We start from the raw sequence: 17413 nt of genomic DNA on the forward strand, positions 1-17413 counted from the left end.
TTGTGCTCATCCTCAACAGAGGCACTGCAGCATGCCAGCATGGCACTGTTGGAGGGACTCACAGACAACTAAAGTGCGGCGGCAGCGGCAAGAACTGCGCTGTGGCCTAGCGGGGATGTAACGCTTGGAGAACTAGAAAAATCGCCTCCATCCTTGAGTGAGGTGGCCCGTGCTCACCTAGAGAGCCCCTGCCCAAACAAAGAACCAACCAGAAACCAGAGAGAAGGTGAAGGCAGCTTTCATTTTAGTCCTCTAAACGTTATCTTCAAAGATGGATTTATTTTTTATTTCATGTGTGTGAGTGTTTTGCCTGCATGCACTGCACATGTGTGTATACTGTGTGCATGCAGTGCCTGCAGGGGTCCGAAGAGGATGTTGGATCCACTAGGACTAGTCACAGATGTTTGCAAGCCACCCTCTGGGTACTGGGAACCCAACTTGGGTCCTCTGCAAGAGCAGGACATGCTCTTCACCACTAAGCCATCTCTCCAGCATCTATTCTGAGACAGGGCATCGATATATCTCACTGACTGACCTGAATTCAAAGCAGTCCTCCTGCCTCAGCTTCCCAAGTGCTGAGAGATCACAAGTGTGAACAACCACATGCAGACTGAGGGAGAGCCTCATGAAACCTGCGTGTGAGGGAAGGGTGGAGTGCCTTGCAAAGAGGATGAATGGGGGATGGGGGGTGGAGAGAGGGACTCCAGAAAGAACAGCCACCTCGTGTTATTATCTTGAGTCTGTCACTGAAGCTTTCCTAGGCATGAGCATGACAACTGTATTCTGCTCAGGATAACCCGGACTTGGTGTGAGAATTGCACTATACCTACCAGGCCCGCCAGCTAAAGAAACAAACGAGTTTCATTGCTGTTAGCTACAATTCTGTAGTCCCTACTGTGGGCGCCAAGACTCACACAGGTGTTTATCATAGAAGACAGCTAACTGAATTTATCATCCCAACTTCAGCTTTTAGCCTTTGATAGCTCTGGGCAAGGAAGAAAAGGAAATTTATCATTTAGTTTTTGTTAGCTTTGGGCCAGGGCAATAGGACGTTTATCTTTCATCTTTTGTTAGCTTAGGCACAGGGAGAATAGTGAATCATATTTAGTGGCGTTAACCCCTTAGCTCTGTGGCCCAGTCTAAGGCTGCTCTTCTGCTTTGTTTTAGCTGAGCGCTGTCAAGCAGGCTGAGGATTACATGTTAGTGCTCGAAAGTTTTAAGCAGCCTCTTTTGAGTTTTTTTTTTTCCCTGCTTGTCAGTCCTAACAGCAAACACTCAAAAAAAATGGCTAGAGGGGGGAATGGGTGGGTCCCAAGGTAAAGCATTTGCCCAGTCCACAGAAATTCAGTTGCCAGCGGGGTGGGGGTCATGACAAAGGGGCCAATCCAGGACACACTGCTTAGAATAAAATAAACAGTTAGGGGCTGGAGTTACAGCTCAGTGGTAGGATGCTTACATACCAGGCATGAGGTCCTAGGTTCAAACCCTATCCCCCCCACACACACCCCTAAAAAGAAATATATGATATAAAGGGGGGAGAGTACATGGGGTTTGAAAGATTTAGTATGACTAAGGAAGACATGAAATAATAATTCTGAATGCTGACATGCTAAAATATATGAGTTTTTGTTTTTTTTTTTTATCCTGTGGATGCTAGCAAAAACTTAAGTCACTTGTGTGGTTCATATTAAATTTCTTCTGAAAGCTCTAGTTGGAGAATAAGCTTCTTTTTTTCCCCCTTTGAGACCGGGTCCCTCACTCTGTAATCCAGGCTGGTAATGGCAAGTCTCCTGCCTCAGCCTCCCTAATGCTGGGACTGCAGGCATGTGCCAAAACACCTGGCTTTGAGTATAAAATCCCAAGCTAAGAGCCAGGCTGTGCTTTGATTAAATGTCCCCCTGAAGCCCATTAAGGCTCATTTTCCATAGTGGCACTACTGGGAGGCAGAAAAGACTTTAGGCTGAAAGGCACGTGTAAGGCTGTACCTGGCTTTGAAGAGAACATGAGACCACAAGCCCCTTCCTCTTGGGCTATTGGGCTATGTCATTAATGCCCAGCACCCACAGGGACTAAGCAGTCCTTTCCCAAAACCTCCCAAAGTGTGAGTCCAAAGAAACTTTGTTTCTTTACAGTGTTTGTTAAAAAAAATGGAAGGATACAAGTGTCCAAAACAAAACTATAAAAAAGCTTAGTCACAGAAGATACCAAACCTATACATCCAGGTACATCACACGGAGAGTCACCAGGTCCCCAAGCAGGGAAGTGAAGGAAGTGTCCTGTGAGCCCTATGGGAAAGTTGCTCTGGCAATAGAGAGGACATGAGAGGGAGAAGAAGTGCAGGCAGGCAGGCAGGAGAGCTCACTGGCAGCACCTGCTTTGGGGCACTGTCTTGTTTCTGGAAGTTTGTGGTTGGGCTTGTTTTGATTTTTTTTGTATTTTCTGTTGTTTGAAACGCTCTTAACCTACTGTGTACCATAATTCCTATTAGCGGTCTCCAGTAAACTCTCTCAATCCTTCCACACATTAACCCTTTGTTGGCAGCATCAGACCTTGTGCACGGTGGGCGAAGCAGTACTGAGCCATTTCCTCAGTACTTTGGGCTTTTTTATTTTGAGACAGGATCTCACTAAGTTTTCTAGGCTAACCTTGGTCTCATTCTGTAGTCCAGATAGGCCTTGAATTTGCAATCCCCCTGCCTCAATCTGTGGAGTAGTTGAGATTATAGACCTGTGCCATAACGCTCAGCTCATATCAATTTTTTTAATTCGGAAGGTTTATTTACTCATTTATTTATTTACCTGGGATCACGGGGGATAGCTTCTAGCTGCTGTAGCCCAACATCTCAACATTTGAATCCCTTAAATAAAAGGGTACAGGGGCTGGAGAGATGGCTCAGTAGTTAAGAGCACTGACTGCTCTTCCAAAGGTCCAGAGTTCAAATCCCAGCAACCACATGGTGGCTCACAACCATCCGTAATGAGATCTGACACCCTCTTCTGGTGTGTCTGAAGACAGCTACTGTGTACTTACATATAATAAATAAATCTTTTTAAAATAAAATAAAAGGTACAGTGTTGACGAATAAGATACATACATTTCCCTGCATGCTTTTTTGTTTGCTGTCTGCCACAGTGGGAATTGAACTCAATGCTTTTTAACTCTACCACTCAACTCTCTTCTCGACTTCCTCCTGTGTACTTCCAGTGGTCTCTAGATTCGTACCTAATACAATGGAAGTACTGTGTGAATAGCAGTTATGGGCTGAACTGTTTTGGAAGCAAGCTAGACAAGTCTGCATGTATTTAACACAAAAGCAACTACTGTATGCCCAACTACATAGGACACATCAGCAAAAATATAGAGTTTTCCCAAGTATGCAGTTAGTTAACTACGTGGATGGAGGCAGAACCTATGGATACAGAGAGCAAACTGAACTATAAAGGGAGAAATGGGAACCATAGGAGAAGAGTTATTGTACTGGCTGGTTTTGTGTGTCAACCTCACACAAGCTGGAGTTAATCACAGAGAAAGGAGCCTCCCTTGAGGAAATGCCTCCATGAGATCCAGCTGTAAGGCATTTTCTCAATTAGTGATCAAGTGGAGTAGGGCCCATTGTGGGTGGTGCCATCTCTGGGCTGGTAGTCCCTGGGTTCTATAAGAAAGAAAGCTGAGCAAGCCAGGGGAAGCAAGCCAGTAAGTAACATCCCTCCATGGCCTCTGCATCAGCTCCTGCTTCCTGACTTCCTTTGGTGATGAACAGCAGTGTGGAAATATAAGGTGAATAAACCCTTTCCTCCCCAACTTGCTTCTTGGTCATGATGTGTTGTGCAGGAATAGAAACCCTGACTGAGACAGTTACCTACAGAGGGGAAAAGGAGGAAAACCCAGAGGGAAAGAGAGAGAGAGAGAAGAATTGTATAACACTAAGGGTGTTTGAAAAGGAAATCACCCTTACATCTGCTGACAATTACATGTGCAAGCATTTGCATGTGCATGTATATATACATGTATGTATACAAATGTACAATACAAAAATAAAAAAATAAAAGAAAAAAATAAAAAAAGAAAACAAATGTACAATACACACATGATGAAGTTATATCACATGGAAGACAATGCCTCTAAAAGCCATAGACTAGCTAATAAAAACCCTATTGCTAGGCACAGAAAACTTCTTTTCAAGTTGTTGGTCAGGGGAATCCAAGAGAACACGAACTGGCCCTTGTTTTCTGCCTCCCGGAGATCGAAAGTAAGTCCCTATTGCTGAAGACACAGCAAACTGAACAATTGGAGAAATCCAGGTGGAACCAAGCTGGAAGTCTTCTCCCTGAGGACAGGCTCTCAATGTACTGGGAGGCAGTAAATAAGCAGTCACAGAGGGAAAATAACCAGCAGTCCTACTTAGTAGCTGTGATGCCTACAGACCACAACAAGGACAAGAACGGCAAGATGCTCTAAAAGGTGAAACAGTGGCCACTTATCTCCTGGGGTAGCCAACAGTCATTTGGACCCAAGGCCCTCTCAGCAGGAAGGAACTCATGTCTTCCCTGGTAAACCACTACCTGAGGCTGGTAAAGCCAATGACCCTCGTAGAAGAACCTCCTGCTGCCACGTTCATAAAGCAGCACAATTCCTACCTGCATTCCAAATACATATCCTTCCACCCACGGGAAAGTGTAGCTTCCATCAAAGACGCTTGTTGTTGCAGCAGAGACCAATACAGAAAGTCACAATGGTCGAAATGTATAGAACAACTGACCAACCCCCGCCGCCGATACAGCTATAATACACACCCCTACAACCAAAGGCTCAGAAACCAGCAGAAGAGTTGGGGGAAAGACTGTTGGAGCCAGGGGACCAGGGCATCGACTGTGAGTTAGTGCCGTTTATATATGACAGGGAAGCTGAACCCATGACATCTCAACGAAACCTAAGACCTGAAAGAGGAACAAGGCCTGTACACATGCAGTGACCGATGGGGAAAATCCACGGGGTCTCAATATTACGTAAGGATCTACAGATAGTGAGTGACGGCTGAGGGGGGGAGGGACCAGCCTCTTCCAGGGAAGAACCCTATGATGTGTAAGCCAGTCCCAAGAGGCCAGCTCTACACACACAGACACAGGAGCGACACTAAATAAACAGAGCAGGCTATATTTATAAGTATGTATGTATGTATATAACATATGTATAATGTACATATGTATGTGTGTATTATGTAACATTAATAATTAAAGAATAAAAGGACATGAATTTGATAAGGAGAAGTAAATATAATACTTACCATATAAAAATTTGCAAAAAGAAGGACAAGAGAACAGGTTTGTTTTTTTTTTAAATCTGTGCTTTAGAGTCAGGCCAGTGGTATACACCTATAATTCTAGCCTTAGGGCAGCTGAAGCAAAAGTTTAGAAGTTTGGGGCTCTCTGAGGTTATCTGGTAAGCACTCGTCTCAAAACAACAAAACACAAACAAACAAAAACCCGAGTCTGCAAAATGGCTTAGTTGCAATGCTTTTGCCAGGAAAGAATGAAATTCTAAGTTCAGAGCCTTAGAACTCAGGTAAAACAGACACAGTAACCAACACAGGCCTGTGAGTCCAGTGCTCCTACAATGAGACGGGAGGTAGAGATAGGAGACCCCGGAAGTTTGCAGGTCAGCTAGCTTGGGCATAAGTGGCAAGTAAGAGACCCTCATGTTACACACACATGAGGTAAAATATGAAGGTTGACACCCAAGACTGTCCTCTAATCTCCACACACATGACAGAAGATTCCAGAGCCCCGACACACTGACTGGGCCTGTTATTTAAAACCATAAAAGAAGGCAGAGAAGGCGGGAAGAAGGGAGGGGGAACAGAGAGACAGTGGGGGAGCGTGGGGGCATGGCATAGAGAGATAGGGAGGGACATCATTAGATAACACTCATTGGAGAGGTATTGATATTCCCAAACTCCTTTCTGGGCATTCTTTTTGTTTGTTTGTTTTTAAATATTTTATTTTATTTCTTTATTTTTTTTTATATATGATGATACACCGACACACCAGAAGAGGGCATCAGATCTTATTACAGATGGTTGTGAGCCACCATGTGGTTGTTGAGATTTGAAGTCAGGACCTCTGGAAGAACAGTCAGTGCTCTTAACCACTGAGCCCTCTCTCCAGCCCTAGGCATCCTTTTTAGTTTGGGTATTGTTTTGCTTTTGCTTTTCCGAGACAGAGTCTCAGTGTAGCCCAGGCTGGCCTAGCACTCATGATATAGCCCACTCTGGGCAAATGATTACAATGGACTTTGAGACCAGCTGGCAGTCAGGAAGAACTGACTGTCTGCTTCTTTACTGATGTTGTTTGTTTTAATATTGGCAAAGAAAGACTTTCCTGGCATGGTTCCTGCAGGAGGAGGAGGAGCTACTGGGACTATTGCAACACAGAAAGTATCATGACCATAAGACCCAAGTCTCCTCTCTCAGTCTGCTCACCTTTGAAAACGTATGGTCACGGTCCTAGGAAAATGGTGTATCAGGTAAAGGTGTTTGCTGCCAAGCCTGAGGCCCTGAGTTTGACCCTTGGGATCCATACAGTGAAAGAAAAGAACTGACTCCTGCAAATTGACCTCTGACCTCTGACACATATGCCATGGTTCGAGTTGGGGGGGGGTGAGCAGAAGCGCACAGACACACACAAATAAATGTAATAAAAAATGATCAATACCATTCTTCAATCTTCTCAGCCTTTGAAACTGGCAGTCACTGTCACAAACCCAGTCACCAACCCGCTATTTCTTACAGTGAGTGGGGCTTAGAAATGGACAAATTGGGTGTGGTAGACTATGTTTGAAATCCTAGCACCTGGAAGACTGAGGCAGGAGGATAGCCACAAGTTCAAGTTCAAGGTCAATTTAGGCTACAGAATAAATTTCAAGACAGTAAAACCCTGTCTCAGTTCATCTAGTCATATGCATGTAAGGAGCCCTGGGTTCACAGCCAACATGAAATAAAGGCTGTAATCCCAGTTTAGAAGGACGAGAGTCAAGAAGTTCAAGGTCATCCTTCAATACATAGTGAATTCAAAGCCACCCTGAGCTATAAGAAAGCCAGTCTCATTAGAAAAACAAAACAAAACAAATGAATGAATGAGAGTCAGAAAACACCTCACATCAACAGTGAATTCTAGAAACTGGTTTAAATCTGTATATGTGGAAGGGAATCGGATGGAGCCCTAAAAGTCGCCAAAGTCTGAGGGGGACCTTATAAGGCCAGAGGTGGAAAGCAGCTGTGGAGGACAGGGAGTGGCAGCCTTCCTGAGCACGCAGGCAGGGACGAAGCCCGGCCCACAGAGTTCTGTTGCAGAATCTCCCCAGATAAGAGCAATGCTGCAGGCAGAACAGAACCAAAGCAGTGTGACCCCAGGTCTGTTGCTGCACAGTTGTGCTGGTTACAGCCCACAGTGGGGAGGAACTCACCTGTAGGTGTATGGCCCCACTTCTTCTAGTAGGGGGATTTCTCCTTGGAGGATCTCCTCAGGATTGGTGACATTGAAGAAATAAAACTGGATGTACACAGGTAGAGGGGGCTTCTCCCAGGAGTTAAAGACCTTGGTGCCATTTTGTAATACCATATTCTGAGGAAGGAAAACAAACAAACAGGTTTACAAAACGGTAAGGCTACTGCTTCTGAACGTGGGATAGAAAGAACATGAGATAGGCACTTCCTATCCTGTAACTGGAGTTTGGGAGCAGAAGCCCAGGTTCCAGAAACCATAAGAAGCTTGTGGTGGCAACCTGTCCCAATCCATGAACTAAAAAAAGCAACTGTGAAAAGCAGAGAAAGACACAGTTGATGTGTTGGGAAGAGGAACATCTAAAGGAGTCCTAGGGCTCTGAGCTCATCATGGCACCTTGACAGAGCTTTACAAGTTTGGCGTTTAGCCTGGTTTTAATGCACTCAGAAGTCCAGGCTGTCCTGAAGCTCCCTATGTAGTTCTGGCTGGCCCTTTGAGGCAGTCCTCTATCTCAACCCCTGAGTGATTACAGGCATCCACTGTCATGCCTGGCAAACTTTAAGTTTAAATAGAGGAAGAACTGGAGTGGCCCTGCCCATCTTTGTCGCAGATCTGACCCTGCCAAGTGCTTCAATCTGTTGGTAAATTAATTGCAGAATCAACCTGGTTCCTCCCAAATGAGCCGTAGCCGCTCCGTCACACAGACTGGTTCTCGTCTTCCAGTAGGTGAGCCTTGCAAGGGCTGAGCTAGGAAGGGGAGAGAGACTCTCCCCAGGGATGATCATGTCTGTCCTGTGCAGAGCCAGCAAGAATCTGGCCTGAAGACATGCAGGCACAAAGGGAGGGCAGGGTGGCCAGACTCTCACCCTGCTTTTACCCATCTCAGAGGCCCAAATCAGGAGTCCACCCTCCACAGCAAAAGCAGATGCCAGGTGCCCGTCACGGTCTGCCCTCCTTGCTAGCTTATTTTCATTCTTTCTTGGGCAATCACTTGCAATCTCTTGAGAACGGGGTTGTATCTTACATTAACAGGTCTCACTGTCATTAAGCCTAAGAATCAGACGGACAAGTTAACACCAGCTTTGGTCTTCCATTTGACATGGAATCACACCCACCCAGTAACTCCACCATCAGCGCTGTGCATGCATCTATAGCCAACCTTTGACGTGTCTATAGAGATGGCTGCCTCTGGCTCAAACACAAATTGAGTTTCATGACTACTGTAGACAATCTCTATTTCCCACAATCCTTCCTCTACTTTCTACTTATGTCATGGGCTAATATCCCCAGATCTCAAATTCATATATATATTTTTTAAGTCCTAACTCCTAATCCTCAGCATGTGAGCATATTTGAAGACTGGATTTTTTAGAGAGGTGACTGAGGTTGGATGAGGTAATGAACTCGGGAACCACTATGACTGATTTCCTTATAAGAACAAAAACATAGGAATAAAATGCTTCCAGAAACCATAGGTTATTAAATGAAAATCCAGTGTCAGGGTTGGGCTACCTCCCTCCCTATGAGTTGTAGGTCGGGGAGACCTCTGAGGCTCCCAGAACAATACAGACAACTGCCACTGTTCTTGGTTGCCTAACAGAACTCAGTGAGAACATATGCTTTGGTCACAGGATGGAGAAATCAAGGTGGAATCGAGCTGGAGACTTCCTTACTGCTACCTAGAGCCAATAGCCTCAGAGTGAAAAAGAAGAATTACCCAACAGTCTTACTCAGATGTGGCCTCTGAACATCACTGACTGGCCAGGCAAAAATTTGCCTACTGGCACAATAGTGGCAAGCTTGTTAAGGGAATAACCAACTACTTTCTGATTAGATTTGAAGCCTGCTCCACAAGACGGAATTCATATTTGGCACTGTAAACCTGCCAAAACTCTAAGACTGGAAGGCATAGGCCCTACTGCCAAAACTCCCAGTGTCTTTTAAGCTAGCAGACATGATGTACATGTCCAGCTGCCTTCTAAATAATTATGTCTATGCCCAGGAAATACTGCTGCTGTCAGCTTTAGTCAAGAGAAGCTGCTGCTTAGAGTGGACAGAGCTACCTGCAGAGACTTACTGCTTGTCAAAGTAAGGTGAACAAGTGACTTTGTTCAGGCATAAATGGCGTATCTGTGTCACCTCTCTAAGGCATGGAGAACATTATGAAAGGAGGTCCAGCCATCATTTCTATCCAATAACTTGCTAAGTCAGTGAGTTGAGTTGTGAGTGATGTGAGTGATGGAATAGCAATTTAAAAACAAACTATGTGACTCCTTGGCTCCTCCAGCTTCTGAGGTCCTGCTCTAGCGTCTGCTTGCCAAGTCTCAGCCACCCCAGGCAGGAACTCTCTGTCCATGATGGAAGTAGATACTTAAAAGCTTTGTGGTTCTTTTTTTCTCACCCACGAGGTATTGGGAATTGAATTTAGGGCCCTGTGGAAACTAGGCAAGCACTCTACCACTGAGCTACATCTCCAGCCCTGACCAAAAAAGTTTTAATTATTATTGTTATTTTGAAACACGAAGTTATACAGGCTAGCCTTGAGTCAGCCCAGACTGGCTTTAGTTTTCCAAATCCTGGGATTATGGACCTGGCTAAGATCTGGCTTTATCTTATTCCCTAACTTCAAGCCTAAACTAGCTGAGGGCAGAGAGGCAGCAAACTGAAAAAAACCAGACTAGGTCTACTCGGGTACCATGCCTGTCTCACAGCTGGATTTGGAGCTCCGCAGCTTTCTCCACTCTCCCATCTCAACTCAGCATACACTTAAATTACAAGAACGTCTCTTCCTATACATCTCTCATATACGGTTTTTGACAGTCTATCAGAAACTATTTATCCAATGCCTGGAAACTGTACCAGGAACTTAAGCTACTTTAAACCAGCATTGGAATTATGAGAGTGGAGAGCCTGGAAATAATAATTACTTCATCTTCCAGAGAATTTCCAAAGCCCGTAAGGATCATGTTTTCTGGTCCAAAACTTTTTAGAAAAAGGCAGGGCAATAATTGTTTCTTCTCCACAAATGCCCCGAGGAAACCTGTACTGGAAGAAACCTGTACTTTCCATTGGACAGCACAGAGGTATCACTTAAGAATGGAGTGTTCAAGCCGGGCGTGGTGGTGCACGCCTTTTAATCCCAGCACTTGGGAGGCAGAGGCAGGNNGATTTCTGAGTTNGAGGCCAGCCTGGTCTACAAAGTGAGTTCCAGGATAGCCAAGGCTATACAGAGAAACCCTGTCTCGAAAAACCAAAAAAAAAATTAAAAAGAATGGAGTGGTCGGCACAGGAAACGCCTAATAACGGAAGTCATTAAGCAGATGAAATCAGCAAACCAAACCGGAAGATTCAGCTTGTAACCAACTGGGTTGGCTGTTGGCTTTTCGAAACAGTTTCCCTTGCCTAGCACCGTGGAAGGCTCTAAGCCCAATTCCTGGAAAATGGAGGGTTGGAGGAGTTGGGAGTGGACAACACAAATCTGGCTTGGGTCTGGAGAGGCTACTTGAAAGCATTACTGTAAGGCGAGAAGGGACTGTTGCCAATGGCAAAAGCTAATAGTGATGTTTGCAGGAGTCTCAAGGGTTAGGCGAAAGTTTCATTCCCTGGGAGGAGTGGTCAAGGCTAGAGAACAGTGTCAGGAGAAGTGGGGGTGCCTAGGAGTAGCCGCATCAGCCTGTGAGCAGAGGGCCACACCTGGAGGCCAGCTATGGTTCAGCCTGGGGTGGGAGGGGGGAGGGGGGAGGGGGCCTCGGTACAGAGAAGAAAGGACTTGGGATCTCGTTTATATGTTTAAAAAGATCATCTACAAAATTACAAACGTCCAGAGACTCCCGCAAGGGAAAGCTGAACAGAGGGTAAGCAGCTGGGTTTATGCCACTTGGTTTCAGCCAGCTCTGGCAACCCAAGGTATAAAAAACAAAGTGGGGGACTTTCCAGAAAGAAAGAAGGCAGAGCTCCTTCCAGAAAGGGTGGAAGCCAGATTGCTTGGGCATCTCTAAACCTGTCTCTCTGAGGTTTAGGATAAAAATAAACCTTTAGAAACCCTGTCTCCTTAAACAGAGCAAATGAAAACACTTCTGGCTAGCACTGAGACCGTCCTTGACAGCTGGCCTGTGTCACCGTTGGTAGCGGACTCTGGCACACCCTGGTGATCTCCCTGTGGTCGGCCTGACCCATGGCACGTCTCTGCCCTGACTTCTCAGCAGAACTGACGCCACCTGAATACACTGTTCTGTTCTCTTGCATAGTCTCAAAACCTCCCCCAGTTTCTATGTACAGTTCTTGTATGTTTGCTCCATCTCACATAACTGCAGGCTAGGCTAGTCAAGGAGCCCTCTATAAATCCCAGAAGAGACCCTGGGCCATGTGCATGTGTGTGTGTGTGTGTGTGTGTGTGTGTGTGTGTGTATGTGTGTGTGTATGTGTGTGTGTATGTGTGTATGTGTGTGTGTGCATCTGTGTGTCTAAATATGTGTGTCTGTGTGTCTGTATCTGTGCATGTGTGTATGTGTGTGTACACGTACGTGTGTGTGTGTGTGTGTGTGTGTTCTGTGTATGTGACCAAGGGGGAACAAGAGAGCAGAGGGAAGCTGTATATGCAACTGCCGGCATTTCTAAAAGCAGTGTGTCTTTAACTTTATCTTTTCCAACATCAGCTCACGAACAGCCACAGCGCAGCCAGCTGCCTACTGGGTACCTGCCAGTCTCTGGGCCTGTGCTAGAGGCCTCAATGCATCTGAGCTTTAAGTGTAAGTCCTGCAAGATAAGAATTTCCAGCTTTGCAATTTGTATCCAAGTCAAACGCCAAAAGAGCAATGGAAAAACTCCAATTTTGTAGACAAAGAAACAATAGCACAGACTTCGGCAAGTTACAAGCCAGTATGTTAAATCATGTCTGGACAAGCCCTGATCTACCGTGTAGCAAAGCCCATGTTTGCTTACCTCACAGCCTGGTGCAGTGACCAGATTTAGCAAATACAATCATCTTTCATGGAAACAACAGTTTCTTAAGTATAATTATGTCCCAGATATTACATGAACTCCATAGAAAATGAATCTTTTAAATTTTAAATTTTAGGATTTAATCTTTTAAATATATCTATACACACACACATATAAATGTATTTGTATTGGAGTTTTGCCTACATGTATATCTGTTACACTACATGTATGCCTGATACCCAAGGTCAGAAGAGGGTACTGGACTCCCTGGCACTGGAGTTACAGATGATTTGGAGCTCCCGTGTGGATGCTGGGAATCAAACCCAGATCCTCCAAGCTATTTCTCCAGCCCAGAAAATGATTTAGTCTTTACAGTCATCTGAAGGATTTGGGGACAAAGCGTTGTGATATCTGCAACTTATATGGAAATAATTACAAAAAAAAAAAAATAGGGGTGTGTCAGAGAGCTATGGTAACAACTGATAGCTGGAAGTGAGCGGTAACATATGCACAAATACTGAAATAATTACTTTGCTGTGTACTTGGGATGTAAATTAAACTGGGTTTTATATCTAGCAACCCTACCCTCAAGGAACCATAAGAACAACATAGAAAGCATAATGCGCCGGACTATGAGCTTCCCAGTCAGTCACCTTGAGTTCTTAAGGAAAGCAGGGAGACTGTGGGAGGTCATGGTAAGCTCCATCAACTGGCATCTGAGGATCAGAGGGGAGAAGAACTGAAGCAGCGCGGAGCCCCCATAGCTGTTCAGCCCCGCTACGCTAATGTATCCAGAGAAAGCCCTGGAACCTTGTACCACAAGACCGGACAGAAAGCGGGTCCCTGTGGATGGAACCTCCTAGCTTTGTACCAGATACGCAAGGCATGGGGTATGCACTGCAAAGACCTTGCTCTGCAAAAGTGGCGTTAATCCACCAATAAGTAATGACCAACCTTAAGTTCAAGCCCCAGGGATGCCTAGCACAGGAAGTCTTTCATTCGGCCACACACAAGGAGACAGTGTCACTGCCACAGCTGCCCTGTGACATTCTTAACATGAAGCCACAGATGGGGAGAACTGCTGCCCATCCCCCAGGGCTCTGCTGTGGTAGTGACAGCCCCTGAAAAACACCCAACTGCTGAGCTGTCTTAGTCAGACCAGACTAAAAACCAACATGAGGTCCTACATCAGTTTTACAAATGGCTTTGGGTTGTGCTTATCAATTTTAGCCAGGTAGAACGGGATAGGTTTTCCTACGCACAATACTTCGAACCATCATTAAAATAAAGACTGGGGCAGATCCCTTGTTATATGGTGAATTTAAAAGAAAAGCTAAACTAACGAGGCAGAAAAACTTACTTTTCTGTTCATCAGCCCAAAGGTACAAAGTAAAGTCCTTCCTGTGACAGGAAGAAGCCCTGTTCTTAAGACAAAAGTTTGTAACACAAATGCCACACAGAATTGTAAGCCAGTCTCTCTCTTCCCTAGGGCAAAGTGACCAGTCTACAGAAGCGTGTGTCTAGTAATATTACATTTAAAAGAGATGTTGACACAGTAAATTAAAAATAAACTACAAGTGTGCAGGGAGAAATCATGTGAGCTTCCAGTCTCATCTTCTAAATGACATCATTTGCTGTCATCTGAAATCAGGGAAATGGTCCTTTGTCCTCTCCCTGCCCAGGACATCGTGCTGGCCTTAGAGAAGCTTTTATTTGCAAAGTTGTTTGTTTGCTTGTTTTTCAAAACAAGGTTTCTCTTTGTAACAGCCCTGGCTGTCCTGGAACTCACTTTGTAGACCAGGCGGGCCTCAAAGTCTCCAGATCTGCCTGCCTCTGGCTCCTGAGTGACCAAAGGTGTATGCCACCAGGCTTGGCTGCAAAGTCTTTATAATTAAGTTTCGATAAAAAACAAACAAACAAACAAACAAACAAAAACAAAAAAACCCTAACAGGAAGCCACTAGCCATGGTGGCCTATACCTAAGATATAAGCACTTGGGAGGCAGAGGCAGAAGGATCAGGAGTTCAAGGTAAGCCTGGGCTATATAGGAAGGCCCAAGGAGCTAGCATAGTGCATAAAGGTGCTGGGTGGCCAGGTCTGCTGAGCTCAGCTCAATTCCTGGAACCCATGAACAAAGGTGGATGCCGTCAGAAGAGCAATAGGAAGAAGAGAGACACTGCCTCAAAACAGTGTGGAAGGAGAGGACCAGCCCCTGAAAAATTCTCCTCCAAGCTACATACGAGTAATGTGTCACAGGTGTGCCTCACGGCACATGTACACTCATACACACATGTATACACACACACATACAGATAAATAAACAAGAAAAACAAAAAGAGTGTCAGGAAGGAACATATAATACCCTTATAATCCACACCCCCACTATTAATATTTCTTCTGGGCTTTTAAAACATTTTCCTTTTTTGAGACAGGATTTCTCTGTATAGCCACGGCTGTCCTGGAACTCACTTTGTAGACCAGATTGGCCTCAAACTCAGAAATCCACCTGTCTCTGCTTCCCGAGTGTTGGGATTAAAGTCGTGCGCCACCATGCCCGGCTAATTATTTTTATCTTAATATGCATGCATGTTTTGCCTGTATATATGCCCCACAAGTGTGACTGGTGACCACAGACCCAGAAGAATCCATTGGATCCCCTGGAATTTGAGTTACAGGTGGCTGTGAGGTAACATGTGGGTACTAAGAACAGACCCCAGTTCCTATGAGAGCATCAATTACTCTTAACCGCTGAGGTATCTCTTTAGCTCCTCCTTCTGATATTTTAAAATCTATACATATACATGTACATTTTGGGAAAAAAATGTCATTTAGTTTTAGAAGCAATATGTGTCTGTGTACTTATCTGTTATATAGTGACCAACTGGCTTCACCTAATCATTCTCTTTTGGGCATGTACTTATTTCTGTCTTTCAGAGAATGTTCGGAAATGTCTTCACCTAAGTTATTGGCTAATTGCTTTTTAATTGATTAAGCATTACTGTGTGTGCTCGTGCATGGTTGGGAGGGAGGTTGCCTGTGTCACAGTGAGGACATGGAGGTCAGAAGGTGACTTCGTGGGCTCATCTCTCTCCATCCACCTCTACATAGCTTCTAGGAACCAAATCGGGTAGCTGACTTTCGAGGCAAGGGCCTTTCCCACGGAGACATCTCACCAACCCTCCCAATTGCTTCAGATCGACTGCTAGCACTGGAATTATTTGATAAAGGTTTTCCTGAACTCATGCTGTCTGATGCTTCCAGAAACATCACCAGTGAGCATATCCCTCAGTAAGCCCTCTGATTCTCTAGCTTTAAGATTTTTTTTGACATTTTGTTTAGTAATATTACAAGTATCCTCTATCTCTCTCTCTCTCTCTCTCTCTCTCTCTCTCTCTCTCTCTCTCTCTCTCTCTCTCTCCCCACGACATGAAGTTGGCAGAATTCACAAACGGCATGACCTTGAGTCAGTGAGAAGCTGGTCAGAAGTGAGAACAGCAGCCCTGAGCTGAACCTGAGGACAAAGAGCCATTGACTAGGCCAGGCCTGATGTCGGTCAGACAGCTGGATTGACTTCTCTACTGAGCACTTCGAGGCAGCCTTGGGGGAAGACAACAGCTGTAAAGTCACTGAACCAGCTGTTCCAGGGCAAGCCATTTCCAAATGCTAAAAATAAACACTTGGGGAATTTCATCAAGTTTGAAAGGAATCAGAAATGCTTTTAAAGAAACCATCAGAGCTCAAGAGCACTAACAACTACTCTACACGGTCAACAGAATGCTCCTTAATAATTGAACACAACTCAAGCACCCATATTGCCACTCACACACATTTAATGCAACCAACTTTGAGAACCTGGCCAAAGAATTTATGTGGCTTTCCTTGGATTCCAGACTAGGAAAACTCACCAAATATCAGAACACCAGTTGCTTTTGTTTTGAAAAGTTGCTCCCATATATTAAGCAAATCAAAGACAGGCTGCTGCAGTAACTGAAATAATTTTAATACTTCCAGCTAGTCTCTGTTGAGCTAAAAAACAATTCTGCCATGAAAATTTTCCCCTTGATTCCAAACTTTACACCGGAAACAGATATTCTGGACCTAGGCATTTTTCGTGCTGTCTTTTTTTTTTTTTTNNTTTTTCCAGACAGGGTTTCTCTGTATAGCCCTGGCTGTCCTGGAACTCACTTTGTAGACCAGGCTGGCCTCGAACTCAGAAATCTGCCTGCCTTTGCCTCCCGAGTGCTGGGATTAAAGGTGTGCGCCACCACGCCCGGCTCGTGCTGTCTTTTAACTCAGGTTGATGTGATTGCAACTGTCACAGGTTTAGCTAATGAAAGCTGACAGCTGTTTCAAATGCTAGCTCACTGGCGAGCTGCTACTCTGTCTATAAATTATGTAAGTTTGGTGGGTTTGTTTTTGTTTTTAATGGTGGAATAGCTACACTGGAGCAAACACCTGTTGAACACCCACTAAAGTATTTCTAAAGGGTCCGGTGATCAGAAACTGTAGCCAGAGATCAGCAGGTCTAACGGGGGAAGGGTAACTACCAGAAGGAAATTAAACCTAGTTCAACACAGAGCTTTGGAGAAGCCGTGAACATTCAGACCACGGCAACCTTTGTTTCTGACGGTGAAAGCAGGGAACATATATGTGTGCAGGGAGCCAGGGAGTGGGTGAGAAAAATGATTTTAAGACGGGACTAAATAAAGTGCAGCCATGGAAACAATGAGCATGCTCTGTGCGTAACCTGTGCAGGCTGACTCATTGTTTCAAACCTGTTTGGTTATGATTATGTCTTATGTCTGAGCCTTGCGATGTGATTCCCACTTGCTTGTTTATCTGTCTCTGCTCTCATTCCTGGTAACGAGTTCAGTGTCCCTTTGAATGGGACCTTCAGCATGGAGGGTAAGGAGAAATGCTGTCAAAATGTGAATTTCAACCAGATAAGAAGAATAAGTTGAAGAGACCTACCG

The 17413-nt window shown here is 44.9% G+C and overlaps 1 protein-coding gene across 1 annotated transcript in view; it reads right to left on the reverse strand.

Moving 5' to 3' along the window:
* Window positions 1-17413, reverse strand: part of Scarb2 (scavenger receptor class B member 2) — a 55568-nt gene that overhangs the window by 27244 nt on the left and 10911 nt on the right. Inside the window, exon 2 of the mRNA XM_021210406.2 lies at window positions 7462-7619. Within this exon, the coding sequence (XP_021066065.1) occupies window positions 7462-7619 (158 nt within the window). The remainder of the gene's footprint in view (window positions 1-7461; window positions 7620-17413) is intronic.

The sequence above is a fragment of the Mus pahari genome, chromosome 13 (assembly GCF_900095145.1).
Source record: "Mus pahari chromosome 13, PAHARI_EIJ_v1.1, whole genome shotgun sequence".
NCBI classification, from domain to species: Eukaryota; Metazoa; Chordata; class Mammalia; order Rodentia; family Muridae; genus Mus; species Mus pahari.